At 46.7% G+C, this 27402-nt stretch overlaps 1 protein-coding gene across 2 annotated transcripts in view; it reads left to right on the top strand.

Moving 5' to 3' along the window:
• SLC2A4 (solute carrier family 2 member 4) overlaps positions 1–27402 on the top strand; it is a 48081-nt gene that overhangs the window by 13702 nt on the left and 6977 nt on the right. Inside the window, exons 1-7 of one of the 2 annotated variants that reach the window (XM_053360626.1) lie at positions 2558–2725; positions 9408–9527; positions 11770–11930; positions 17734–17858; positions 20288–20403; positions 23688–23850; positions 25675–25862. In XM_053360626.1, the coding sequence (XP_053216601.1) occupies positions 2585–2725; positions 9408–9527; positions 11770–11930; positions 17734–17858; positions 20288–20403; positions 23688–23850; positions 25675–25862 (1014 nt within the window). In that variant the 5' untranslated portion in view covers positions 2558–2584. Of the gene's footprint in view, positions 1–2557; positions 2726–9407; positions 9528–11769; positions 11931–17733; positions 17859–20287; positions 20404–23687; positions 23851–25674; positions 25863–27402 lie in introns of those variants that run through there. The other variant, XM_053360627.1, reaches the window with a different exon arrangement.

A 27402-nucleotide genomic window follows, 5' to 3' on the forward strand; every position in this document is an offset into this window, starting at 1 on the left:
GAGGGTGTTTTTGCCACACCTGGGCTGGCGCAGTCGGACGCCGGATGATGGAACAGGTGGGCCTTTTGTTCAGAACCACCGGGGCTCTCTGTTTTCTGCCTTTAATGTTCATTTATTATCTTTGCACCGGCCAGCCAAATGGGGCGTTGTGAGCAAAAAGACCGCGTGCCTGAGCTTCCTTCTCCTTTGACGCTCTCAAAAAAGAGTTTTGATCTCACAATGGACCTGGCGGCGCTTATTTATAGACTTCTCAGAAGGCAGGCAGGCTTAGATCCGCCCGCCGAAGAGGGGAAGTGACACGCCATCCTTTAAACGTGGTCGCATTTTCAGGCACGTACGCTCCGCAGCGTCCTTTGCCAACCGGGCGCCCACCCGGCGCCTTGCGCTATGACTCCCAAGACGCCTGGAGGGCGCCGCGTTGGAGAAGGGCGCGTTGGAGGCAGCCTTCCCCCAGGCCGGTCGTGAACTAGGGAGGCAAAAAATTAAGGGGGTCTCCTCTACATTTCCCCCAAAGCCAGGATTAAAAGGGGGGCAGGCATTGAATTAGATGTGCATATGTTATATTACAATTTCTCCCTTTTAATATATATATATATATATATATATATATATATATATATATATATATATATATATATATATATATATATATATATATATATAAATTTAAAATAAATACATTGATGAGAAAACAAAGGCACATGCAAGTAAACAAATATACAATCAAAGAAATAACAGAAAAATCAAACAAACCGCCGCACTATAAGATACAAGAAAGTTATATTCCACTTTTTTGCATTCAAACAAACATTAAAAATGAGTAAGTAAAAAGGAAACATCAAACATAATAAAGGCAGTTGGAGTCTCTTCTATTATCCCCCAGCGGTTAATCGCTCCCTTGTGCCACTGAAACATCCTTTGTCGCAGCCACTCAAACAAATGCAGGGAACTCTGCACGCGCTCAGAGGCCCTTTGTTGGCAGGAGCGAATTGTCGTTCAGCAAAATATAATCTGCCGCTTGGTTGCCAGAAGAAGCCCCTTAAAGGTTTGCTGGAAATGGCTTGAGATTTGTTGCCAGTTAACCCTTGCTGTCCCCCCTCCTCCTCCTCCCTTTTTGGGGGGTCAAGAAGCCCTTTCCGTGTTTACATTTCTGAAGCTTCCTGGCTCCAGCAGCATCCCCTAATATGGTCCTCTCTTGTGCGGATGTCTGTCAGGACAAGACGCCCTCCCCTGGGTGCCTGGGGTGGGAGGTCCGTTCCAGATTGCCAGAAAACAAATGCACTAATAAACACACACACACAACACTAACCTTAGCCACACTGCCGTCTCTCTCTTCTCCAGCAGAGCACAAACCCACAGGGCCTCCAGGCAGCCATCTTTAAAGCCTGCCTTTCATCCTCCAGCTCAAAAAAAAGAGAAAACCCACGATTTCTCCCCTCAAAAGGGTCTCCCAGCACCCCTGCTCTACTCTGACCCACAAGCCAGCAGTATTCGCCTTAAAACTCAAGCGGCAGGCAGAAATCCAACAGGTGAAGCGCCCCCAACAAAGCTCCACCTGTTGCATTCCCCCTTCAAAAGGAGCCCCCAGCCCCTCTCCACTCTGACCCACAAGCCAGCAGCGTTTGCTTTAAAACTCAAGCGGCAGGCAGAAACCCAACCGGTGAAGCTCCCCAAAAAAGCTCCACATGTTGGATTCCCCCCTTCAAAAGGAGCTCCCAGTCCCTCTCCACTCTGACCCACAAGCAAGCAACGTTTGCCTTAAAACTCAAGCGGCAGGCAGTAATCCCACAGGTGAAGTGCGCCAACAAAGCTCCACGTGTTGGATTCCCCCCTCAAAAGGAGCCCCCAGCCCCTCTCCACTCTGACCCACAAGCCAGGAGTGTTTGCTTTAAAACTCAAGCGGCAGGCAGAAATCCAACCGGTGAAGCGCCCCAACAAAGCCCCACGTGTCGGATTTCTGCCTGCCTGCTCAGGGGGGGAAACAGGAGGAGCCAGCAGCGTTTGCCTTAAAACTCAAGCAGCAGGCAGAAATCCAACACGTGGGGCTTTGTTGGGGAGCTTCACCTGTTGGATTTCTGCCTGCCTGCTCAGGGGGAAAACTGTGAGGAGCCAGCAGCGTTTGCCTTAAAACTCAAGCAGCAGGCAGAAACCCAACCGGTGAAGCTCCCCAACAAAGCCCCACGTGTCGGATTTCTGCCTGCCTGCTCAGGGGGGAAAAACAGGAGGAGCCAGCAGCATTTGCCTTAAAACTCAAGCAGCAGGCAGAAATCCAACACGTAGCGCTTTGTTGGGGAGCTTCACCTGTTGGATTTCTGCCTGCCTGCTCAGGGGGAAAACTGTGAGGAGCCAGCAGCGTTTGCCTTAAAACTCAAGCAGCAGGCAGAAACCCAACCGGTGAAGCTCCCCAACAAAGCCCCACGTGTTGGATTTCTGCCTGCCTGCTCAGGGGGGGGGAACCGTGCCAGGAAATTATAACTTTGCAAGGGAGTTATAATTTGCCCGCTAGGCCGCACAGCCGCACAGGGTCCCCCCCCTTCACCTCCTTCCTGGCCTGTCTGGCTGCCCCTCCCTGCCTCCCAGTGCTATGGAAACGGGCCTCGCCCAAATACCAGACCCAGAGGAAGAGGGAGGGGACAGGCCTCCAGCGACTGCGGCAGCAAGGAGGAGGCGTGAGTCACTTGGAGGGCAGCCTGGGAGCCGGCTCAGGATGGTTCTCCGGAGGAAGGTATGTGTGGGATCCCCTTTGCAGCCCCCTTCCCAGCCCCACATGCTCCTTCCAGCCCCCAGAGAGGGGGCCACTACTAGCCACCCCAAACCAGTCGCCAGAAGAAGCCGGGAGAGCGGCTCTCGAACTCGGATCCCGCTGGCGGGCTCCCCAGAAAAGGCATCTGTCTGGTTCGCCCCAGAGAGGGACAGGATGCTGGGCTGGCGGAACGACCCACCGGCCTGATCCTGCCTCGTACCGTCTGTTTTGTGCAGGAAAATGCAGCCAGCTCTGGGGTGGAGGATGGCACTGATGCCGCCTGGCGATCTTTGTATGGGACTGTGGCGGCGTTGGCAGGGATCCTCGGTTTACGATGGGCAGGGCGGGCATGGGCATGTGGAAGGCATTCCACCGGAAGCCGAAAACTCCGATGTTTTCGGAGGGCCGTTAAAGGACGGCAAAACCGCATTTTCAGTGTGGCAGAAGCAGAGCGCAAGATATCCTTTGCCAGGGAGCTGGCGGCAAAACTCTTGAACGCGAGGAAATGGGCACAGATGATGAACCCACAAGGGGCACCAGAGCAGACGCCAGCCCTATAGCTCTGGACAGGCGTTGCTCACTCCTCGCACGCCTAAATAGCCTCAGCGTGAGTGCTGTGCAAAGGTGGCAGCCTGGCACGTTTTTGCGCCACTGCCCCGGGGCGAAATAACGTTCGACCTTGAGGCTGTGCGCCGTGGTGCGCCATCCTGGGGCTACGTGCGGTACGTGGGGTTATCGGAAGCCCTCATCTGCCAGCGCATCGCTGAAGAGCTCTGTGTCACAACACGCCTTCCTATCTGCTGGCAGGCGGGCCATCGGTGGCGCAATATGTGGGAGACGGAGTGCCCCCCAGGTATGGGGTCCTGTTCTCAGATGCCCGGGGGACCCTCTCCTCTCTTCTGAATCCCAGCGAAGGAGGAACATACCCATTGCGGCTGTTCGCCATTGATCCTCCAGCGTTGACCTATGAGATCGGGCACCTTCCACATTTATAAGACCGTATTAACATGGCTGCGCCTGAACTTTGGAACTCCCCGCCTCTTGACGACAGGCCTTCAACTTCACTTTTTCTGGTGCCTGCTAAAAAACCCCACCAGAATCTGCTTTTCCTTTTATTGTTAGTTTAACTTTCGGATCGTCTTCAACGGCTGTTGCTAATCCCGATCAATTTGCTGCGTTTTCCTTTCGGAAGGAATGTAAATAAATAAATTGGCCTGATCGGTTTTTCCAAGGCCATTGAAACCGGGGGGCCATTGCTGTCCTGCAGAAGAGCAAATTCTGTGTGGCGGCTGTGGGACAATTTCCTTTGCTGTGAGGTCCTGATCCTCTTTTCCAAGGCCATTGAAACCGGGGGGCCATCGCTGTCTTGCACGAGAGCAAATTCTGTGGTTGAACAGTGTGGCGGCTGTGGGACAATTTCCTTTGCTGTGAGGTCCTATGGCTTTTCTCCTGCAAAAGTTTTTCCACTTTGGGGCAAGGCCGAAAACAGTCGAGGGTGTGTATGTGTGTGTGTGTGTGTGTGTGTTTTTGTGCACGCTCCCTCTTTCCGGTACCCCCCCCCTCCACAAATGTGATCCTTTGGGACTGAGCTTGCCGCTGTTGGTGGTGAGCGGAGACAATGATAGTGGATAATATAATCACTAATCTCAAATATTGACATTACTCCTGCCAACCCGAGCGCAGTCCACGCCGGGCAAGGCTGGCCTCGCCCTAGTTCCTGGGAACTGGGAAGAGATGGCAATTTGCAACATCTTTGGTTTCCAAAGCTCATTTCCTCTTGGTGCCACACGCTGGAGGGGGCAGGCGGTGGCGTTACAGGAAATTTGGAATTATTTGTTTTCACCAAGGCCAATAATAAGTAGGTTAGAAGCAGACTAATGCGGCAGTTTATGGGGTACCACTGATTCTCCCCTCTCTCCCAAATTCCCAACAATACCTCTCTTCTGGGGGCTTCCTTGAAAAATCAAGAATGCTTGCGTTTGGGAAAGGGGAAATGAGTCGGTTTGGTGTCTCAGGTGGAAAATTGAAACGGGACACATCTGCCCTGCAGCGCACATTTTGAATAACATCATGATTGCTATGATTCCTTACATAATCATTACAGTGGTACCTCGGGTTACATACGCTTCAGGTTACAGACTCCGCTAACCCAGAAATAGTGCTTCAGGTTAAGAACTTTGCTTCAGGATAAGAACAGAAATTATGCTCCGGTGGCGCAGCAGCAGCAGGAGACCCCATTAGCTAAAGTGGTGCTTCAGATTAAGAACAGTTTCAGGTTAAGAACGGACCTCCGGAACGAATTAAGTACTTAACGTGAGGTACCACTGTACCGTATTTTCCGCTCTATAAGACGCACCTGACAGTAAGACGCACCTAGTTTTTAGAGGAGGAAAACAAGAAAAAAAATATTGTGAATCAAATGTTGTTGAAGAGGCTTTGCAAGAGTTCTGTGCAGCCTGCATTCGCTCCATAAGACACACACACACTTCCCCTTACTTTTTAGGAGGGAAAAAGTGTGTCTTATACAGCGAAAAATACGGTATATGTAAAGTAAAAGTAAAGGGACCCCTGACCATTAGGTCCAGTCGTGGCCGACTCTGGGGTTGCGGCGCTCATCTCGCTTTACTGGCCGAGGGAGCCGGCGTACAGCTTCCGGGTCATGTGGCCAGCAGGACTAAGCCGCTTCTGGCGAACCAGAGCAGCGCACGGAAACGCCGTTTACCTTCCCACCGGAGCGGTGCCTATTTATCTACTTGCACTCTGATGTGCTTTCGAACTGCTAGGTTGGCAGGAGCAGGGACCGAGCAACGGGAGCTCACCCCGTCATGGGGATTCGAACCACCAACCTTCCAATCAGCAAGTCCCAGGCTCTGTGGTTTAACCCACAGCGCCACTCGTGTCCCTCAATCATTATATGTACGTCCACTGAATTCAAGATGTTTTGTTATGCCCTTTACATTTTGTCGGAAGCTGCCCAGAGTGGCTGGGGTAACCGAGTCAGATGGGTTGGGAACAATATTATTATTATTATTATTATTATTATTATTATTATTATTATTATTATTTGCCTCCAATACACATGTGTCTCAAGTCAATCTGCAAAATGCAATGAGAACAGTTTGAAAAGCAGCCCTGAAAATAACATCCGCTAAGTTTCGAGGCGTGTGGACTAGGCTAAGCTGGCAAATCTAGTCCCTCGAATATAGTGAGAATTTAAGAACATAAAAGAAAGGGCTTTCTCCCTAGGCGTGGAGTTCCATAGATTAACTATGTGTTGCATTAAAAAGTGCTTTCTTTTCTGTGTCCTCAATCTCCCAACATTCAGCGTCACTGGAGTTCTAGTGTTATGAGAGGAAAACTTTTCTTTATCCGTTCCGCCCCCCCATTGCATAATTTGTAATTTTCTGTCATGTCGCCTCTCACTCACCTGGCGTTTGAAACCCTTTTCCCTCGATCATTTTGGTTCTCCTTTCCCCGAACCTTTTCCAACTTTGCATTATTGGTTTCCGAGGTTTCTGGTCGAACTAGTCCCGAGAAGAAGAAAAAGGCAGGGTTTTTTGCTCCATTTTTCTCTTGGTTTGAAGGTGACCTCTCACCTTCAGACCCAGAGAGAGAGAGAGAGAGAAAGGTGAGGAGGAAGTTGTAAAAAAACACTGCGGACCTGAGAGGTATCTGTCTGTAAACAACAAAGAGATGGAGGGAGAAATCGTCATAAAGATACAGTGGTACCTCGGGTTAAGTACTTAATTCGTTCCCGAAGTCCGTTCTTAACCTGAAACTGTTCTTAACCTGAAGCACTACTTTAGCTAATGGGGCCTCCTGCTGCTGCCGCGCTGCAGGAGCACGATTTCTGTTCTTATCCTGAAGCAAAGTTCTTAACCTGAAGCACTATTTCTGGGTTAGCGGAATCTGTAACCTGAAGCTTATGTAACCCGAGGTACCACTGTACAGTATCTTGGTTCTCAAACTTAATCCGTTCCGAAAGTCCGTTCCAAAACCAAAGCGTTCCAAAACCGAGGTGTGCTTTCCCATAGAAAGTAATGCAAAACGGATCAATCCATTCCAGACTTTTAAAAACAACCCCAAAACAGAACTTTTAACATGAATTTTACTATTCTAATGGATCCATAAATGAATCCATACTATTCATATGGATCCATAATGGATCCATAAAACTATTCCAATGGATCCATAAAACATGGGTCCATAAAACGAAAGCAATAGTCCATGTACTGTACTATAAAATAAATAAGACAGTATCGTAGATGATACAAATTAAAATTACATTTGTTTTTCTTACCTGCACTGATGATAGTCATTGTTTGGATGGCGGGCTTTTATCCATTTCCACAGTCTCACAATCGATCCATCAGTAGCTGAACAAAAAACTAATTAACTGAAAAAGCCTCAAAAACAAAAACGCAAAATAAAGAGCAAAAACAAAAGCGCCAAACTTAATCCGTTCCGGAAATCCGTTTGCTTCCAAAATGTTCGAAAACCAATGCACGGCTTCTGATTGGTGCAGGCGCCCCGGAAACAATAGCCGACAGCCGCATCGAACATTCAGCTGCTGAAAAACCTTCGAAAACCGGAACACTTACAGTGGTGCCTCGCAAGACGAAATTATTTCGTTCCGCAAGTTTTTTCTTCTTGCGAGTTTTTCGTCTTGCGAAGCACCGTTTCCCATAGGAATGCATTGAAAATCAATCAATGTGTTCCTATGGAAACCGCCTTCAGACCAGGTCCGGGGACAGTCTGTCCCCCGACCTCTTCTGAAGGCTGGGGGGGGGGACAAGGGCTTTTCTTCCCACCGCCAGCCTTCAGAAGGCTGTTCTGAAGGCTGGCGGTGGGAAGAAAAGCCCTTCTCCCCACCTCCCACCCCGCAAGCTCCGGGGACAGGAGGGCTTTCCTCCCGACCCCCAGCATTTTAAAAGCCCCGGGACAGCGGAGACTTCTCTGCTGTCCCGGGGCGATCCAGGACCTCTTGTGAAGGCCGGCGGTGGGTGAAAGTCTTTGCTCCCGATGGCCAGCATTTTAAAAGCGGTCCGGGATAGCGGGAAAGCCCTGCTATCCCGGACCGCTTTTAAAATGCTGGCGGTGGGGAGCAAAGCCTTTCGGCCCCCGCCGGCCTTCCTGGACCTCTTCTGAAGGCCGGAGGGGGGCGAAAGGCTTTGCTCCCGATGGCCAGCATTTAAAAGAGGTCCCCGGAGATTTCCCTATGGGCTTTCTTCTTGCGAAGCAAGCCCATAGGGAAATTCGTCTTGCGGAACGACTCAAAAACGGAAAACTCTTTCGTCTTGCGAGTTTTTCTTTTTGCGAGGCGTTCGTCTTGCGAGGCACCACTGTATTTCCGGGTTTTTGGCGTCTGGGAAGCAAGGTACCACTATATAGGGATAACCTGGGACTCTGGAGGTTTCTTCCATCTCTGTGAACCGTCTTCTGAACACAAAGTTTGCCACACGGGTGGAGGGCAGATTTGGGGTGCCGTGGACAACGGGGTGAAGATGCTCTGGTTGGCAGCTAGAATAATAATAATAATAATTTTATTTAATGGCAACCATTGGGTTAGAGTTCTATGAGGATTACCAAAGGAGGGGGTCAGACTGAGTCCAAACCAAAGGCCAGGGCATGCTTCTGGGTATGTGCAAAGTGTGTTTTCCCTCAAACGTGGGGTTTCGCTTATGCTCACGTGCGCAACATCAGGACGTCCAAATATCACACGCATAAGTAAATAAATGTTTATTTATACCCCTCCCTCGCCGGCAGGGCAGGGCAGGGCTCACAGTGGCTAACACCAAATACGAATTACAATAAAACGTAATAGAAAAACAACAACAGCCACCAAACAGTTAATTAAAATATGGCTTAAAATGCAGCCTCATTTTAGTAAAGGTAAAGGGACCCATGACCATTAGGTCCAGTCGTGGCCGACTCTGGGGTTGCGGTGCTCATCTCGCTTTACTGGCCGAGGGAGCCGGCATACAGCTTCCGGGTCATGTGGCCAGCATGACTAAGCCGCTTCTGGAGAACCAGAGCAGCGCATGGAAATGCCGTTTACCTTCCCGCCGGAGTGGTACCTATTTATCTACTTGCACTTTGAGGTGCTTTCGAACTACTAGGTTGGCAGGAGCAGGGACCGAGCAACAGGAGCTCACCCTGTCATTGCGGGGATTCGAACCGCCGACCTTCTGATCGGCAAGCCCTAGGCTCTGTGGTTTAACCCACAGCGCCAGTAGTAGCCCATAAATCAAGACCATAAAGGGAGGAAACATCAGGTATTCACCCGAGCCAGCTATCCATGCTGGTCCTACATGGGTCAGCAAAAAAGCCAGGGGAAAATTTATATACCAAATCCCATATAAGGGATCGTCAGAGTGAGTCTAAGCTGAAGGCCATGCGGAACAACTCCGTCTTGCAGGCCCTGCAGAAAGATGTCAAGTCCCACAGGGCCCTGGTCTCTTCGGACAGAGCGCTCCACCAAGTCGGGGCCAGTACTGAAAAGGCCCTGTCCCTAGTTGAGACCAATCTAACCGCCTTGCAACCTGGGACCTCCGCAGGGCGTACCAGGAGAGGCGCTCCCGTAGGTACATGGGTCCAAGGAATCCAGCTGTGAGCTGGGAAAAGGGATCCATCAATCATTTTTTTCCTCCCTGTCTTTTCCCAGGAAGGAGAGGAAGATTCGGGGAGCAGGATAACCTTCACCTTAATCTTGTCCGTCTTCACGGCCGTGTTGGGGTCTCTGCAGTTTGGATACAACATCGGAGTCATCAACGCGCCGCAAGAGGTTTGTTTGGGGGGGGGTGTTCCCCTGGAAGGACAGGGGGCCAGACCCCCAAGGCTGGCTGGGGAGAAAAGAGAGGGGTCGTCCCAATCATCTGGGGGGCAGCAAGTTGGGGAAGGCTGAAAGAATGGAAAATAATTCTGGTTTTTTAAGTATATTATTGGGTATGAAAGGACAGGAAATTACAGAGTGAATCAATAGTGTGTTGTTGTTATTATTAATTTCATAGATAGATAGATGATAGATAGATAGATAGATAGATAGATAGATAGATAGATAGATAGATGATAGATGATAGATAGATAGATAGATAGATAGATAGATAGATAGATGATATAGATAGATAGGTAGATAGATACACACACACACACTTTTATTAATTTTTTTAACATATCACTTCCAACAGTCATACAACATAATTTCTCATCTTATACATTATTTTGGACTTCCGTCAACACCTCTGCTGATTTTCCGTTCTTGATCACTTATTCCGTGTTTCTTACTTTCTTTTTACATATACTTACCCTTAACTAGTAGTTCTCCTCATGGTTTGTATTTCAAATAATCCACCTTACAAAACTTCTTACAAAACAGTAATCTGTTCATCGCAGTTACTTTTCAAATAGTTCATATATTTACTCCAGTCTTCTAAGAATCTCTGGTCCCGCCAGTTACGAATCCTTCCTGATAATTTATCTAATTCTGCGTATTATTATTAATTTCTAGGCACTGTACAAATATATTTTTAAAAATCAAAGCAGCCCCATTTTGTGTTACCGCGGAACCTCAGTTTTCGAACGTCTCGGCAGCCGAGTGATTTGGAAGCCAAACGCTGAAAATCCGGAAGTAACTGCTCCGGTTTTCGAATGATTTTCAGAAGCCGAACGTGCTACAGGGCTTCCGTTTTGAGTTTCCCTGTTGTACTGAGGTTCTGCTTTCAGTTTTTGGACGTTTCAGGAGTCGAACAGTCTTCCGGAACGGATTACGTTCGAAAACTGAGACTCCACTGTGTAATAATTTGCATTGAACATTCTTCCAAATGTTTTTTAAATACCTGCTTTTTATCAACAATTTTAATTTGTAATTTTTGTAAGCAACTTAGGTTGTTGGGGGTTTTTTGTACAACCGAGCGGTATATGGATTTTCTTAAATGAAAAAATGAAATGGTTTTTCTTAAATGAAATGACAAAACAATTCGGAACAGAAGGCAATGCCTTCTACGGAGTCAGACCAGTAGTCCGCCAAACCCAATATTATAGTAATCTAAAGAATTCACGGCGGATTATTGATACGGTTTGGTTTGCTCTGATAAACTTAATAAATAGAAAGCCAGGCCCTGCTTTCGTACTCGCAATTTAAGATACGCAATAGAAAAGAGTTAAAGGTTGAGAGAGGAGAACCAGCAATGTTGGCTGTCTGTGTGTGGTTGTGCGCTTGTGGCTCCCGCAACACAAATCAGGCTATTTTAAACACACTTTAATAAATAAATTGTGAAACTATTATAATAATAATAATTTATATACAGTACTGGCAAAGCGAACACATTTAATTAGAGAAAAACCATCACCGACATTTGCGAAGGATTGGAAATTTCTCTCTTTTTGCATGAAAGAGAAAACGAACTTGTAATATTGAAAAAAATACTGGTTTATAGAGAATAGAATGGCTGAAGGAATAAAGATTCAGGACAGAGAGCTGGAAGTCATTTTCCTCTCTTCTATCTTTCTGTAATTTTTCCCTTCCTTTCTCTTTATCTCCCTTTCTCTTTAGGAACCTCCTTTTCTTGTTTCCCCCCATCTTCCTGACTTTGTTCTTTCTTTGGACTTAAGTAGCTATCTTACCTTAGTATATTATAGAAAGATGCTCTGTGATGGGTCGTCGTTTTTGTATATCTATGAAGGATAAAAAAACTTATTATTTATTTAACTTATTTAATATTATTAACAATAATTTATTTATTTATCATTCATAGATATACAGAAACGCTATAAGTTAATAAGTTAAATATTATTTATTTAACTTATTATTATTATTAACAATAAGTTATTTATTTATCATTCATAGATATACAAAAATGCTGACCCATTACAGAGTAATAATAATAATAATAATAATAATAATAATAATAATAATAATAATAGGGAAGTAAGCTTCCATTCTGCCCTCCATCCGAAGACCACAGATCGGTTTGCGATATAAGAGGGGCTTTTCCCAACTGACCCTGTTTCTTTCCTGCTTTGCTCAGATAATCGAACAGAACTACAATGCTACCTGGCTACACCGAAATGGGGAGCACATCGACCCCAACACCCTCAAAACGCTCTGGTCCCTGTCGGTCGCCATTTTTTCCATCGGCGGAATGATCTCGGCCTTCATGGTGGGCGTTGTCTCGGAATGGCTCGGCAGGTAAGTCCGCTCCGTGCGAAGCCGTAACAAAGTACCGTATTTTTCGCTCCATAAGATGTACTTTTTTCTCCCTAAAAAGTAAGGGGAAATGTGTGTGCATCTTATGGAGCGAAATCAGGCTGCGTAGCTCTTGCTGTTCTGGCTTCAGGGATAGCCGCGTAAGCAGAAAATGTCTGTGCGTCTTATGGAGCGAATGCGTGGTCCCTGGAGCCGAAATGCCCATGGGCAAAAAGCAGACCATGCTTCTTCTTTTTTGAAAGAGGGAAGGGGGTGTTGAAAGGAAGCAGCTGATCGGTGGGATTGGGAGAGAGATAAGGGACGCTAGAGATAAAGGAGGCTGCCTGGGAGGTAAAACCCCATGGATCCTCAGGATTTTTGCATTGGGTCACCCCAAATTCACCATCAGATCACATAGCATGTCCGTGGCTACAGCCTGCACCAAAAAAATCACGCACCCACTGTTGCCTGGGGCCACAATGGTGCAAAAACGCAGTTACAAAGCACGGATCCACATGGATCCTCAGGATTTTTGCATTGGGTCACCCCAAATTCACCATCAGATCACATGTCTGTGGCCACAGCATGAACCACAAAAATCATACATCCACTGTTTCGTTCAGAATATTTTTTTTCCTTGTTTTCCTCCTCTAAAAACTAGGTGCGTCTTATGGTCAGGTGCGTCTTATGGAGTGAAAAATACGGTGCCTGTAGAAGGTTCCTCTGAACATGTGCAGAGCGCCCATCCCTGGGCAAATCACAACCAGGGTGGATTTGATTTAAATCAAATTAATAATAATAATAATAATAAATTTTTATTTATACCCCGCCCTTCCCGGTTCAGAAAACCGGGCTCAGGCCAGCTAACAACAAATTTAATCGATGCAACAAAAAACGGCTGAAAATACAGTATAAAACGTGAATAACAATAAATTCCAAATTCAAAAATCGGTTTAGGAGGGAAATCCATCCAATAAACATTAGATGATTGCCAGGGCTGGCTGGCAAAATTAGTCCTATTTGGGCCAGCGAGGAGACCAGGGGAGAATTAGCTGTGGGATCCCAGAGCGGGTAATCTTCATAAAAAGGGGAAGGGGAATAAAAGATCAGGCTAAGTTCAAGTTGAAAGCCAGGCAGAATAGCTGTCTTTAAATCACAATTTAAATCACTAGTCAGTAAGACTTGATTTAAATCACTAATCGGTAAGACTTGGTTTAAATTGTGTTTTTTTTTTACAGAAAGACTCATTCTTGCAGGTATAATCTTAATATTTACCAACCAGATGAAGGTTTCATTTTTGGAATAATAAATTTTCAGAGTAGTTTTTACAGTTGTATCAAAAATTGCTAATGCGGTTATATACTATTAGAAATGCATAGACAGATAATTCTGAAATTATTATGAGGTTTAATAAGTGAACTGTTTATATTTGGACAACTTTTCTGCTGTGCATTAATGGAAAAATAATCATTCCCTTAATAACAATTTAATCAATTTGTTTAACTAAAATAACATTTTAGCGCATGTATCCATGTTTGTTAACTGATGTGGCTAAACGGTTTTTTTAAAAAAAAAACTTTGAGTTTTAGCACACACGAAAAATTTAAAACAAATCCTTATTTCCTGATGAATAGCATTTGGACTATAATGTAACTTAAACAGAAAACTATCTTTAGAAAGATTTTTCCTCCAAAAGCTTTTTATTTAAAAAAATCCAATTTAAATTTTTAAAAATCAGATTTTTTTTAAAAAAACGTTGGCTTTTGTCCACCCTGACTACAACCCATCACTCCAAATTGATCGAGGATTGGGCAAATTGCCAATATTGGGCAGTGTTTGTGAGCATGTAATAACCGTATGAGGGGACATGACTGGCGCTGTGGGTTCAACCACAGAGCCTAGGACTTGCCGATCAAAAGGTCGGCAGTTTGAATCCCCGCGACCGGGTGAGCTCCCGTTGCTCAGTCCCTGCTCCTGCCAACCTAGCAGTTCGAAAGCACACCAGCACAAGTAGATAAATAGGTACCGCTCTGGCGGGAAGGTAAACGGTGTTTCCGTGCGCTGCTCTGGTTTGCCAGAAGCGGCTTAGTCCTGCTGGCCACATGACCCGGAAGCTGTACGCCGGCTCCCTCGGCCAGTAAAGCGAGATGAGCGCCACAACCCCAGAGTCGGCCACGACTGGACCTAATGGTCAGGGGTCCCTTTACCTTTACCTTTAATAACCGTATGACCAGCAGTAATTCATCAGGTGAAACTTTGTCACTGCTTGCCTATGTTGGAAGAGGCGGCACCTGTTGAGTTGCCGTCTGCTATAGAGCAACACGATGGGACGCGGGTGGCGCTGTGGGTAAAACCTCAGCGCCTAGGACTTGCCGATCGCAAAAAGTCCCTCCTAAAAAGTAAGGGGAAATGTGTGTGTGTCTTATGGAGCGAATGCAGGCTGCGCAGCTATCCCAAAAGCCAGAACAGCAAGAGGGATTGCTGCTTTCACTGCGCAGCGATCCCTCTTGCTGTTCTGGCTTCTGAGATTCAGAAGATTTTTTTTCTTGTTTTCCTCCTCCAAAAACTAGGTGCGTCTTGTGGTCTGGTGCGTCTTATAGAGCGAAAATATGGTACATTGATGTGTTTTGATCTCTCTTTTGTCTGCTGTTGATCTTTTTAATCTTGTAAGTGTTTTAAACTGTTTTTAAATCCCTGTGGAATGCCATAAACAACCATCTGACTTTTAGAAGACTTCTGAAGGCAGCCCTGTTTAGGGAAGCTTTTAATGTTTAACAGACTACTGTATTTTAATACTTTGTTGGAAGCCACCCAGACTAGCTAGGGAAACCCAGCCAGATGTACGGGGAATAAATTATTATTATTATTATTATTATTATTATTATTAGCCACTGATAGCCCTCTCTGCTGCCGTGAATTTGCCCAGTCCTCACCATCATCTTAATTGATCGTTTTAATATTTCTTGTAAACCTGCTTCAATGTTTCAGGACAATCCAACAGTATATAAATTTTGCCAGAAAGTAACCAGCAAATAGCTAAGAAGTCTTCTCATAAAATGGGATTTATATACCGCTGGATGGTCCGAAAACCTCTAAGCGGTTGATAACAAATATGAAAATTCTATTTCTTTATTTTATCAATAGCCTTAATACTTCTCGTAACCTGCTTCGATGTTTCACGACAACCAAGCTGCACGTAAATCTCGTTAGTCAACACATAAATAGGAATTATTATCAGAAAATGGCATTTGTACTCCGATTGGCCTCTATAAATGTGAAAGTTAGAAATAAAAGCGGTTTAAATGATAAATTAAAACCAACAGCAGGCTGCAGAGAGATTAAAACAGATCATTGTTGACGTGTCCAGATTGGTTTGCAGGAACAAAAAATGCTTTCAGCGAGTGGTTAAGACCTGTATAAACTTAACTTTGATTTTACGCTCCTGCAGGTTGTGCCCTCAGAGGCTATTTGCAAGCTGCAACTTGGAGCTGGGATTTTAATCCCTCGTTTCTTGCAGCGAACGCGTAATCGTTTCTTCTTCTACAGCAGAGGAGCCTTGCCTGCTGTGTGTGGGCCGGATCCAGCCCTACACGCTGTGGCAAAAAGACTTGCCACCCTTCGCTCTTTATCTCACGATCTGAACGTTAGGGAGGGATGTCTAAAGGGCAAGATTATCTCCCGGCACTGATAATCCGGAGATAAAATATTGTTTGGGCGGCTCTTTAGAGATCTTCTCTAGACAGCGGCCTGAGGATCGGGGAGGGAGGGCAAATAAAAGAAAACCCTTCTTCACACAGAGCAAAATTAACCTGTGGAACTACCCGCCACAGGAGACAGTGATGGCCAACAACTTGGACAGCTTTAAAAGAGAATTGGGCCAATTCATGGAAGAGGAGAGGGCTCTCAATATCTGCTAGGCAATATGGCTATGCTCCAACTCAACGGCGTAACTTTGGAAAATGTTGATCGCTTCTCCTACCTGGGCAGTTACAGTGGTGCTCCGCAAGACGAATGCCTCGCAAGACGGAAAACCCGCTAGACGAAAGGGTTTTCCGTCGCGGAGGCACTTCGCAAGATGAAGTTCCCTATGGGCTTGCTTCGCAAGACAAAAACGTCTTGCGAGTCTCGCCATTTCCCCCCCGCTTTCCCCCCCGTTTTTCAAAGCGGCTAAGCTGTTAATAGCCTTTTAACAGCTTAGCCGCTAAGCCCGCTAAGCCGCTAATAGCGCTAAATCGCTAATAGCGCTAATCCGCTTAGCCGCCAATGGGGTTGCTTCGCAAGACGAAAAAACCGCTAGAAGAAAAGAATCGTGGAACGGATTCTTTTCGTCTTGTGAGGCACCACTGTATCTTTCCACAAGGGCCGAAACTGATGCCGAAATCCAGCATCACCTGAGCTCTGCGAGTGCAATTTTCTCCCGATTGAAGTGTAGAGTGCTTGAGGATCGGGACATTCGCAGGGAAACCAAAATGTTCGTTTACAAGGCTATTGTACTACCAACCTTACTGTCTGCTTGTGAAACATGGACCACTTATAAACACCATCTCGAACTCCTCAAAAGATTCCATCAACGACGTCTCCGAAAATTTTTACACATCACTTGGGAAGACAGGCAAACTAATACCAGTGTACTGGAAGAAGCAAAGATCACCAGTGTTGAAGCAACGATTCTTCAACATCAACTTCGTTGGACTGGTCATGTCGTGCGGATGCCTGATGATCGTCTTCCAAAGCAACTACTCTATTCCGAACTTAAAAATGGAAAGCGTAATGCTGGTGATCAACAAAAGAGGTTTAAAGACTGTCTCAAGGCAAATATTTAAAAATGTAGTATAAACACTGACAACCGGGAAACACTGGCCTGCGAGCGCTCCAGCTGGAGAACAGCCTTGACCAAAGGAGTCATGGGTTTTGAAGACACTCGAACTCAGGACGCAGGGGAGAAACGTGCCAAGAGGAAGGCACGCTTGGCAAATCGACACTGTGATCAACTCCCATCAGGAAACCAATGTCCCCACTGTGGAAGGACGTGTGGATCCTGAACTGGCCTCCACAGTCACTTATGGACTCATTGTTAAAACCGTGTTTATTGAAGACAATCTTACTCGGCTACGAGGGATCACAGAAGAAGAAGAAGCTTTGCCTCCACAAGATGCCTCTGACAGTGGCGACAGAACATGGCTGTTGTGGCCTCTGTGAATTTTCCCAATTCTCTTTTAAAGCCACGCAGGTTGGTAGCCATTGCTGCCTCCTGTGGCAAGGAGTTCTGCAGGTTAACTGAGAAGAAAGACTTTCTTTTATCTGAATCTTCCAACGTCCAGCTTCGTTGAATGTCCTCATGTTCTGGGGCTTTGAGAGGAGGAGGAAAACTTTTCTCTATCTGCTCTCTCTACGCCATGCATAGTTTTATAAACGTCTAATCTCGTCGCCTCTTCCTCGCCTTTCCTCTAAACTAAAGAAATAATAATTCTTCAGTGCTGCAACCTTTCTTCATAGCAGAGTCGCTCCATCCCCTTGACCAATCCCTAAGGGGATTTGAGTCGTAAGTCGGTGCAGTGGTTAGTGTGTCAGGCTAGGTTCTGTGGGACCCGGGTTCGAATTCTGACTCAGCCACAAAAGTTCACTGGGTGACCTTGAGATTCAGTCGCTGCCTCTCAGCCTAATCTACCTTGCAAGGTTGTCGCGAGATGAGGTGTGGGGGATATGATTGTAATAAATAAATAAATGAAATGCCGTATTAAATTCTTCGAAACGAAACTAGCCGAACAACAACAGCAGACGCTTTCGTTTCCTCTGTGGTTTTTAGGAAGAGGGCGATGATTGTCAACAATGGCTTGGCCTTCCTCGGCGGCGGTTTCATGGGCCTGGCCAAACTCGGCAAGTCCTACGAGATGATGATCATCGGACGGTTCCTGATTGGGGCTTTCTCAGGTAAGGAAGCGGGTTGGGATAGATGACCTTTGGGGCGTCCCGTCTAACAATTCTATGAAAGGACACACAGGTTTTGAACAAGTGATGCTAGTGGGAATAGAGAAGAAAACCTGGATATATTTTTGTCAGTTGGGCCAGGTTTCTCTCTAACCTGTCCTTTGGCTGGTTATTCGTTTAATTGTGTTTGTGGAAGGGGATTTATTGGTTTGCTTTTGTTTCATTACATATTTTGCGTTCCCATCTTGTGTTTTTATGCGGCCAATCGCCCTGCGACCTTCGGATCTTCTACATCTCAGGTCTCGATTAAAATTGCTGCGCTGGGTTATACAGGAAGACTCATTCTTGCTGGTCTAGTCTCAATATTGACAACCAGATGAAGGTTTCATTTTTGGAATAATACATTTTCAGAGCAGTTTTATCAAAAATCACTGATTTGGCTCTACTATTAGAAATACATAGGCAGATAATGAAGAAATTATTGTGAGGTTTAATAAGTTAACCGTTTATTGGAGGGAGAAAAATAACAATTTCCTTAATAACAATTTAAACAATTTGTTTAACTAAAACGATTACAGCATATATATCCACTATGGTTAACTGTGCTGTGGTTAAACAATATTTTAAATAAAAAACTTTGAGTTTTAGCACACATGAAAAACTTTAAACAAATCCTTATTTCCTGATGAACAGCCTTTGGACGATAATGTAACTTAAATAGAAAACTATCTTTGGAAAGATTTTTCCTCCGAAAGCGTTTTATTTTAAAAATCCAATTTAAATTTTAAAAATCCGATTTAAAGGGGGGGGGGAATCTGATTTACCGTAAATTCAAAAAAATCTGATTTCCTTGAGGTTTTTTTTTTAAATCATTGATTTTTATCCACCCTGGACTGGAACATCATTCATTTCACGGTAGATCCATGCCTGGAAGAAATTAGCCTACAAAAGTCTACAATTAAGTTTACTCCGCCCCTTTTGACTCTGGCTCCGCCCACCATGGCCATGTGGTTCCCTGGGACTAGAAAAAGCTTCACCAAAGCGACTGCTGGTTTGTTCCCTGTGTGACTCAGCCGGAAATCATCCTCTGCGGCTGGACGTAACGTGACAAACTCCCAGACGCAGAGAGGGAACATTTGAGTAACGGCCACAGCAGACGAGAATCTTGGATGAACCTTTGGACTGAAGAGTCATCGCTACCCGTCAGCAAGGCTGGATGCGTGCCCAGGGACACGGTGCCAAGGCAGAACTGCGTCTTGTGAAGAATAAAAGGGGGCAGTTCCTTTCCCACCTGGAGTCATCTGTGGAAGGAAGCCGGTCTCATTTAGCAAGGGGGAGAAAAGGCATTCTGTTTGCCTGGACAGTCTGGCCAGAGTGGCGCATGCTCTGGTTATCTCCCGCTTGGACTACTGCAATGCGCTCTACGTGGGGCTACCTTTGAAGGTGACCCAGAAACTACAACTAATCCAGAATGCGGCAGCTAGACTGGTGACTGGGAGCGGCCTCCGGGACCACATAACACCAGTCCTGAGAGATCTGCATTGGCTCCCAGGACATTTCCGAGCACAATTCAAAGTGTTGGTGCCGATCTTTAAAGCCCTAAACGGCCTTGGTCCTGTATACAGTGGACGCTTGGGTTGCGAACGTGATCCATGCGGGATCCAAGTTCGCAACCCGCAACATTCGCAACCCGCAGCAGCGCGTCTGCACATGCGCGGGTTGCGATTCGGTGCTTCTGTACATGCGCAAAGCGTGATTTGGCTCCAGTACTTGGTTCCAGTACTTCCGGGTTTCGGCGTGTCCATAACCCGAAGAAACGCAACCTGAAGAGTCTGTAACTCGAGTTATGACTGTAATCCAGAATGTAGCAGCTAGACTGGTGACTGGGAGCGGCCGCCGAGACCACATAACACCGGTCCAGAAAGACCTACATCGACTCCCAGGACATTTCTGAGCACAATTCAAAGTGTTGGTGCTGACCTTGAAAGCCCTAAACGGCCTCAAACCTGAAGGAGCGTCTCCACCCCCATCGTTCAGCCCCCACTGAGGTCCAGCGCCGAGGGCTTTCTGGTGGTTCACTCCCTGCGAGAAGTGAGGTTATAGGGAACCAGGCAGAGGGCCTTCTCGGTGGTGGCGCCTGCCCTGTGAAACACCCTCCCATCAGATATCAAACAAATAAACAACTATCTGACTTTTAGAAGACATCTGAAGGCAGCCCTGTTTAGGGAAGTTTTGAATGTTTGATGCATTATTGTATTTTAATATTTTGCTGGAAGCTGCCCAGAGTGGCTAGGAAACCCAGCCGGATGGGTGGGAAATAAATAAATTATTATTAGTATTCCAGTTCTGTGATTCTTCTGATGGCAGCTCCTGTTTTGTCACATTCTTCTGGCTGTTTCCCAGACTGATCTTATGTTTCCTTCCACTGCCAGGATTTGCTTCAGGTCTGGTGCCCATGTACGTGGGTGAAATCTCCCCCACCAACCTTCGCGGGGCGCTGGGCACACTGAATCAGCTGGCCATCGTCATCGGCATTCTCATTGCCCAGGTAAAGAACAATTCCCCCCTCTCTCCCTCACACACATACGTAGCATAGAATCCTAGGACTGTCGAGCGGGAAGGGACCCCGGGGTCATCTAGCCCAACCCCAACAATGCGGGAACCACCATTGGCTAGATTCTAGGAAAATGAGAGGGCTCTGTTAAGGGGATTAATCCATTCCAGACTTTGGAAAACAACCCCTAAAACAGAACTTTAACATGAATTTTGCTTTCTAACGAGATCCATAAAATGAAAGCAAAAAAGCAATGTACTGCAGTCACACAATCAGTCAGTCGGTAGCTGAACTGGGTTCCACACAGTCACAACAACAACAACAACAACAAAAAAGCCACAAAAACAAATATGCAAAATAACAGACAGACACTCAAAACGGAAGTGTGGCACTCAAAGCAGAGCTTGTTCGGCTTCCGAAAAAAGTTCGCAAACCGGAACACTTACTTCGTGGTTTGCAGTGTTTGGGTTCCAAGTTCTTTGAGTACCAAGGCGTTTGAGAACCAAGGTACCACTGTAATCTCTTTGTTGAGTTTTCTGATGCAGTGACAGTCTATACAGGGTTTTATTTATTTATTTATTTATTTATACATACCCCGCCCTCCCCAGCCAGAGCCAGGCTCGGGGTAGCTAATAAATCACAGTACCAATAAAATCACAGTAAAAACATAATAAGGGGAAAAGAGAAGGGAAAAACAAACAAACAAAACCAATTTAAAATACAGCTGAAAAGGCCAGGCGGAACAGCTCCGTCTTGCAGGCCCTGCAGAAAGATGTCAAGTCCCACAGGGCCCTGGTCTCTTGGGACAGAGCGTTCCACCAAGTTGGGGCCAGTACTGAAAAGGCCCTGTCCCTAGTTGAGACCAATCTAACCACCTTGCAACTTAGGACCTCCAAGGTGTTGTCATTTGTGGACCTCTCCGCGGGGCATACCAGGAGAGGCGGTCCCGTAGGTACGTGGGTCCTAGGCCAGTGATGGGGCAGACCCCAATATGAGGGTCAAGGGACTGCATGACCGCTGTCCGTTTCTTCGAACCCACGTTGGGTGACTGACACTTCCCCAAGCAATCGGAGTACAAGTCGTGCCGGATGGGGGGCCTGTGAAAACCTTTAAGGAAGCTGTGGTGAGGTGGACGGACAGCTCCAGAGAGGCATTTGGCTGCCAGACAGAACCTATTTCTGCGCTCTGTTTGGGGAACTTGGCAGAAGACGCTGCCTGTCTCGTTTGGGCAAAAGGAAGAGGCCAGGTCTCTCCTCCATGCTTGCCTGGCCTGGCATTCAAAACAGAAAGGGGCGTCTCAGTTTTTGAAATCCGCCCCAAGTCATTGGAATAAGGTGGATTAGAAAATATATTCAGTATCTGCTCATAGCTCAGAACTGAAAGAGCCTGGGGCATTTAAGAATATGAGAAGATCCCTGCTGGATCAGTCCAATGGCCTGATTAATAATAATAATAATAATAATAATAATAATAATAATAATAATAATTCACAGAGGCAGAAGCATAACCATCGTTGCTGGTAGCCCTCTCCTCCTCTGTGAAGTTGTCCAGCCCTCTTAAAACCATCCAAATTAGTCGGCATCACTTTTTCCTGTGGGAAGGAGTTCCGCAGTTTAACTATGCAGTCGTACCTTGGATCTCAAACGCCTTGGTTTCCAAACAAAGTGGCTCCCGAACGATCGAAACCCAGAAGTGAGTGTTCCCGTTTCCAAACAATTTTCAGAAGCCGAATGTCCAGCGCGGCTTCCAATTGGCTTGCAGGAGCTTCCTGCAGCCAATCAAAAGCCGCGCTTTGATTTCCGAACGCTTTGGAAATCAAACGGACTTCCAGAACGGATTCCATTCGACTTCCGAGGTACGACTGTATCTCTGTGTGGCTGCAAAAAGTATGGGGTCTCGCATTATCGGGGGGAATTGGCTAAGGATATGAAGGCTCTAGCTGAGGGGTCAGCAAACTTTTTCAGCAGGGGGCCGGTCCACTGTCCCTCAGACCTTGTTGGGGGCCGGACTATATTTTGAAGGGGGGGAAATTAACGAATTCCTATGCCCCACAAATAACCCAGAGATGCATTTTAAATAAAAGGACACATTCTACTCAGGTAAAAACACACTGATTCCCGGACCATCCGCGGGCCGGATTGAGAAGGGAATTGGGCCGGATCCAGCCCCCAAGCCTCAGTTTGCCTACCCATTCAGTGGTTCTCAACCTGTGGGTCCCCAGATGTTGTCGGACTACAACTCCCATCATTCCTAGCCAGCATGACCAGTGGTCAGGGATAATGGGAGTTGTAGTCCAACAACATCTGGGAACTCACAGGTTGAGAACCACTGAATGGTCTAGCTGATGGCTTTTGGTCCTAGAACAATAGGATCCAAAAAGCAGCAGTCTGATTGGTCCTAGAACAATAGGATCCAAAAGGCAGCAGTCTGATTGGTCCTAGAACAATAGGATCCAAAAGGCAGCAGTCTGATTGGTCCTAGAACAATAGGATCCAAAAGGCAGCAGTCTGATTGGTCCTAGAACAATAGGATCCAAAAGGCAGCAGTCTGATTGGTCCTAGAACAATAGGATCCAAAAGGCAGCAGTCTGATTGGTCCTAGAACAATAGGATTCAGAATGCAGCAGTCTGATTGGTCCTCGAACAATGCAGCAGTATGATTGGTTGGCAGGAACTACCCAATCATGCTCCAGATAGAAGTGAATCCACAACCTGATTGGCTTACAGTAGAATTCCGGAATTAGCCAATCATGTGCAGCCCATTGTGTAAATAATGTATATAAAGCAGATACTTTGAGGGGACTTTCATTCATTCCTCCTCACCACTATGAGCTGAATAAAGAGCATGAAATCACTTTGCGACTCTGAGTATATTTCAGTCTGGAATCATGTTTACAACTACAGTGGTACCTTGGGTTACATACGCTTCAAGTTACAGACTCCGTTAACCCAGAAATAGTGCCTCAGCTTAAGAACTTTGCTTCAGGAAGAGAACAGAAATCGGGTTCCGGCGGAGCGGCGGCAGCAAGAGGCCCCATTAGCTAAAGTGGTGCTTCAGGTTAAGAACAGTTTCAGGTTAAGAACAGACCTCCGGAACGAATTAAGTACTTAACCTGAGGTACCACTGTATGGCTGAAAACTTCCTTCCTGTGTTTTCTGTTCTGTCCAGAATGGGGTGCGCTGGGGAGGGCATGTTCCCTGGAACCTGCAAAATCTGTTTTGAAAAATGAATGAAACAAGAAATATGTCAGGTGTCTAACTGGCTTTTTTGTGCAACAGGTGTTTGGTCTGGACAGTCTTCTGGGCACAAGTGAGCTGTGGCCGCTCTTGTTGGGTATTTCGGTGGTGCCTTCCATCCTCCAGCTCCTGATGTTCCCCTTCTGTCCAGAGAGCCCCCGATATCTCTACATCATCCGCAACAAGGAGTCCAAGGCCAAAGAAAGTGAGATCTCCCTCTCCTTTCCCCCATTCATAGAATCGTAGAATTGTCGAGTTAGAGAGTTGTTGTTGTTTAGTCGTTTAGTCATGTCCGACTCTTTGTGACCCCCTGGGCCAGAGCACACCAGGCCCTCCTGTCTTCCACTGCCTCCCGCAGTTTGGTCAAACTCATGCTGGTAGCTTCGAGAACACTGTCCCACCATCTCGTCCTCCGTCGTCCCCTTCTCCTTGTGCCCTCCATCTTTCCCAACATCAGGGTCTTTCCCAGAGAGTCTTCTCTTCTCATGAGGTGGCCAAAATATTGGAGCCTCAGCTTCAGGATCTGTCCTTCCAGTGAGCACTCAGGGCTGATTTCCTTCGGAATGGAGAGGTTTGATCTTCTTGCAGTCCATGGGACTCTCAAGAGTCTCCTCCAGCACCAGAATTCAAAAGCATCCATTCCTTGGCGATCAGCCTTCTTTATGGTCCAGCTCTTACTTCCATACATCACTCTGGGAAAACCGTAGCTTTAACTATACGGACCTTTGTTGGCAAGGTGATGTCTCTGCTTTTTAAGATGCTGTCTAGGTTTGTCATTGCTTTTCTCCCAAGAAGCAGGCGTCTTTTAATTTCGCGGCTGCTGTCACCATCTGCAGTGATCATGGAGCCCAAGAAAGTAAAACCTCTCACTGCCTCCATTTCTTCCCGAGTTAGAGAGGGATCCCCTCAAAGTTCTCTAGCCCAGCCCCCGGCAATGCAGGCATTACACTTAATTCACGTGACCACAACATCATTTTTAAAATTTTTAAATAGATTTTATTTTTTCGAAAAAATTGGGGGGAAATACCACGGCTAATGTCAGATACCTTTCCATCAAAACTGAAAAGTTAACTTAAATCAAAACGCAGACCAGGAAGAGAAAAGGGGCGGGGAACTTGAAGGGAAAAGAAAACCAGTAAGAAAGAGAAAAGAAAAAAGAGAACTTCTGATTTTTCCGTCTTTTAGCTATAAGCAGAAAATTATTCAACGCATCCATTCCCAACAAATCCACTTTCTATAAACCTTATCTTCAATCTTCAAACCCAGATATCATAAGCCCATTTTCTTTTTCATGTAAAAAGCCTATACGATAAGCAGTTTCCAGTCTCTAGTAAATGTTGGCAATGGTTTTTCTCTGATTAAACATGTCAACTTCACCATCTCGGCTAGGTCCAATAATTTTAAAACAGCCATTCCTCCATGGTAGGTAATGATGAATTTTCCCATCTTTGTGTATATAAGTGTCTCACGGCTTGTAATCATATACAGTGGTACCTCGGGTTACAGACGCTTCAGGTTACAGATGCTTCAGGTTACAGACTCCGCTAACACAGAAATAGTACCTCAGGATAAGAACTTTGCTTCAGGATGAGAACAGAAGTCGTGCTCTGGCAGCAGCAGGAGGCCCCATTAGCTAAAGTGGTGCTTCAGGTTAAGAACAGTTTCAGGTTAAGTACGGACCTCCAGAACGAATTAAGTACTTAACCCGAGGTACCACTGTATCAAAATAAAGTTCCATATTGTCTAGCCATCAGTCCCAGCAGGAAGAGTTCTGGTTCCAGCCGACCAACTCTACAATATCCTTTACGAGGCAAGGAGACCCAGAACTGCACACACAGTGCTCCAAATACAGTTGGGCCATAGATTCGAATCACGCCATTGTTCGATATTGGCAGTTTTCTGTTCGATCCCTCGCACGTAATCTTCCTTTCTTCACGTCTGCCGCCCCCTGAGCCTCCTATCTCTCTTGCTTCCCATTCAACCTCCCCCTCAAACACACAGTGACGCCTCCTCTTCTTTCCCCCTCCAGGTCTCAAGCGGCTGACCGGCCAGGTGGACGTGACCGCGGCTCTGACAGAGATGAAGGAGGAGAAAAGGAGGATGGATTTGGAGCGCAAAGTCTCCATCGCGCAGCTTTTCCGCTGCCGCATCTACCGCCAGCCCCTGCTGATCGCCGTGGTCTTGCAGCTATCGCAGCAACTCTCCGGCGTCAACGCGGTGAGTTTGCTGCAGGGGGAGGAAGAATAATAGAACTGTCGAGTTCTAAGGGACCCCGAGATATCATCTACTCCAGCCCCCCGCAATGCTGGAATCTCAGCCGAAGAATCCCTGACACCCAACCTCTGCTAAAAATTCTCCAACCAAAGAGAGCCCGCAAACCTCCGAAGGAGTCCGTTCCACGACCAAACGGCTCTTACCATGAGAGGGACGTGGGTGGCGCTTTGGTTTAAACCACAGAGCCTCTTGGGCTTGCTGATCGGAAAGTCGGTGGTTCGAATCCCCGCGACGGAGTGAACTCCCATTGCTCTGTCCCAGCTCCTGCCAACCTAGTAGTTTGAAAGCACGTCAAAGTGTGAGTAGACAAATAGGTACAGTCATACCTCGGGTTGCAGACGCTTCAGGTTGCGCGTTTTTTTGGGGGGTTACGGACCTGCCAAAACCCGGAAGTACCAGAACGAGTTACTTCCGAGTTTCAAGGGTCACGCATGCGCAAAAGCGCTAAATAGTGCTTTGCGCATGCGCCAAAGCACCAAATTGCAACCCGTGCCTGTGTAGACGCGGGTTGCGAACGTGCATCCCGCACGGATCACGTTCGCAACCCGAGCGTCCACTCTACTGCTGTGGCGGGAAGGTAAATGGCGTTTCCATGTGCTCTGGTTTCCATCACGGTGTCCCATTGAGCCAGAAGCGGTTTAGTCCTGCCGGCCGCATGACCCGGAAAGCTGTCTGCGGACAAATGCCGGCTCCCTCGGCCTGAAAGCGAGATGAGCGCCGCAACCCCAGAGTTGCCTTTGACTGGACTTAACCGTCCAGGGGTCCTTTACCTTTTTTACCGTGAGAAAGTTCTTCCTGAGGTTTAGTCAGGATCTCCTTTCTCGCGATGGTTCAGATCCTACCTTCTGGAGCAGGAGAAAACAAGTTTGCTTTGCTTCCCGTTCTCGAAGAGGGGGACATTTGCCTCCCTCCAGTCTGCAGGGACCTCCCCAGTTCTCCAAGAATTCTCAGGGATTATAGACAGAGGCTCTGAAATGAAACCCCGCAAGCTCCTTTGGCACCCTTGGGTGCATCTCATCAGGCCCTGGAGATTTAAAGCAGCTATTCCCTTCGCCTGTTGTCTTTGTCCTTGGAGCTGGAGGAGACTCTTGAGAGTCCCATGGACTGCAAGAAGATCAAACCTCCCCATTCTGAAGGAAATCAGCCCTGAGTGCTCACTGGAAGGACAGATCGTGAAGCTGAGGCTCCAATACTTTGGCCACCTCATGAGAAGATAAGACTCCCTGGAGAAGACCCTGATTTTGGGAAAGATGGAGGGTGCAAGGAGAAGGGGATGATGGAGGACGAGATGGTTGGACAGTGTTCTCGAAGCTACCAGCATGAGTTTGACCAAACTGCGGGAGGCAGTGGAAGACAGGAGGGCCTGGCGTGCTCTGGCCCAGAGGGTGACGAAGAGGTGGACACAACTAAACGACTAAACAATAACAACATTCCCTTCGCATCTCTTTTCCTCTCTTGGGCCGTAGCTTTCATTTTTAGGGTG

The sequence above is a fragment of the Podarcis raffonei genome, chromosome 13, assembly GCF_027172205.1.
Source record: "Podarcis raffonei isolate rPodRaf1 chromosome 13, rPodRaf1.pri, whole genome shotgun sequence".
Taxonomy (NCBI): domain Eukaryota; kingdom Metazoa; phylum Chordata; class Lepidosauria; order Squamata; family Lacertidae; genus Podarcis; species Podarcis raffonei.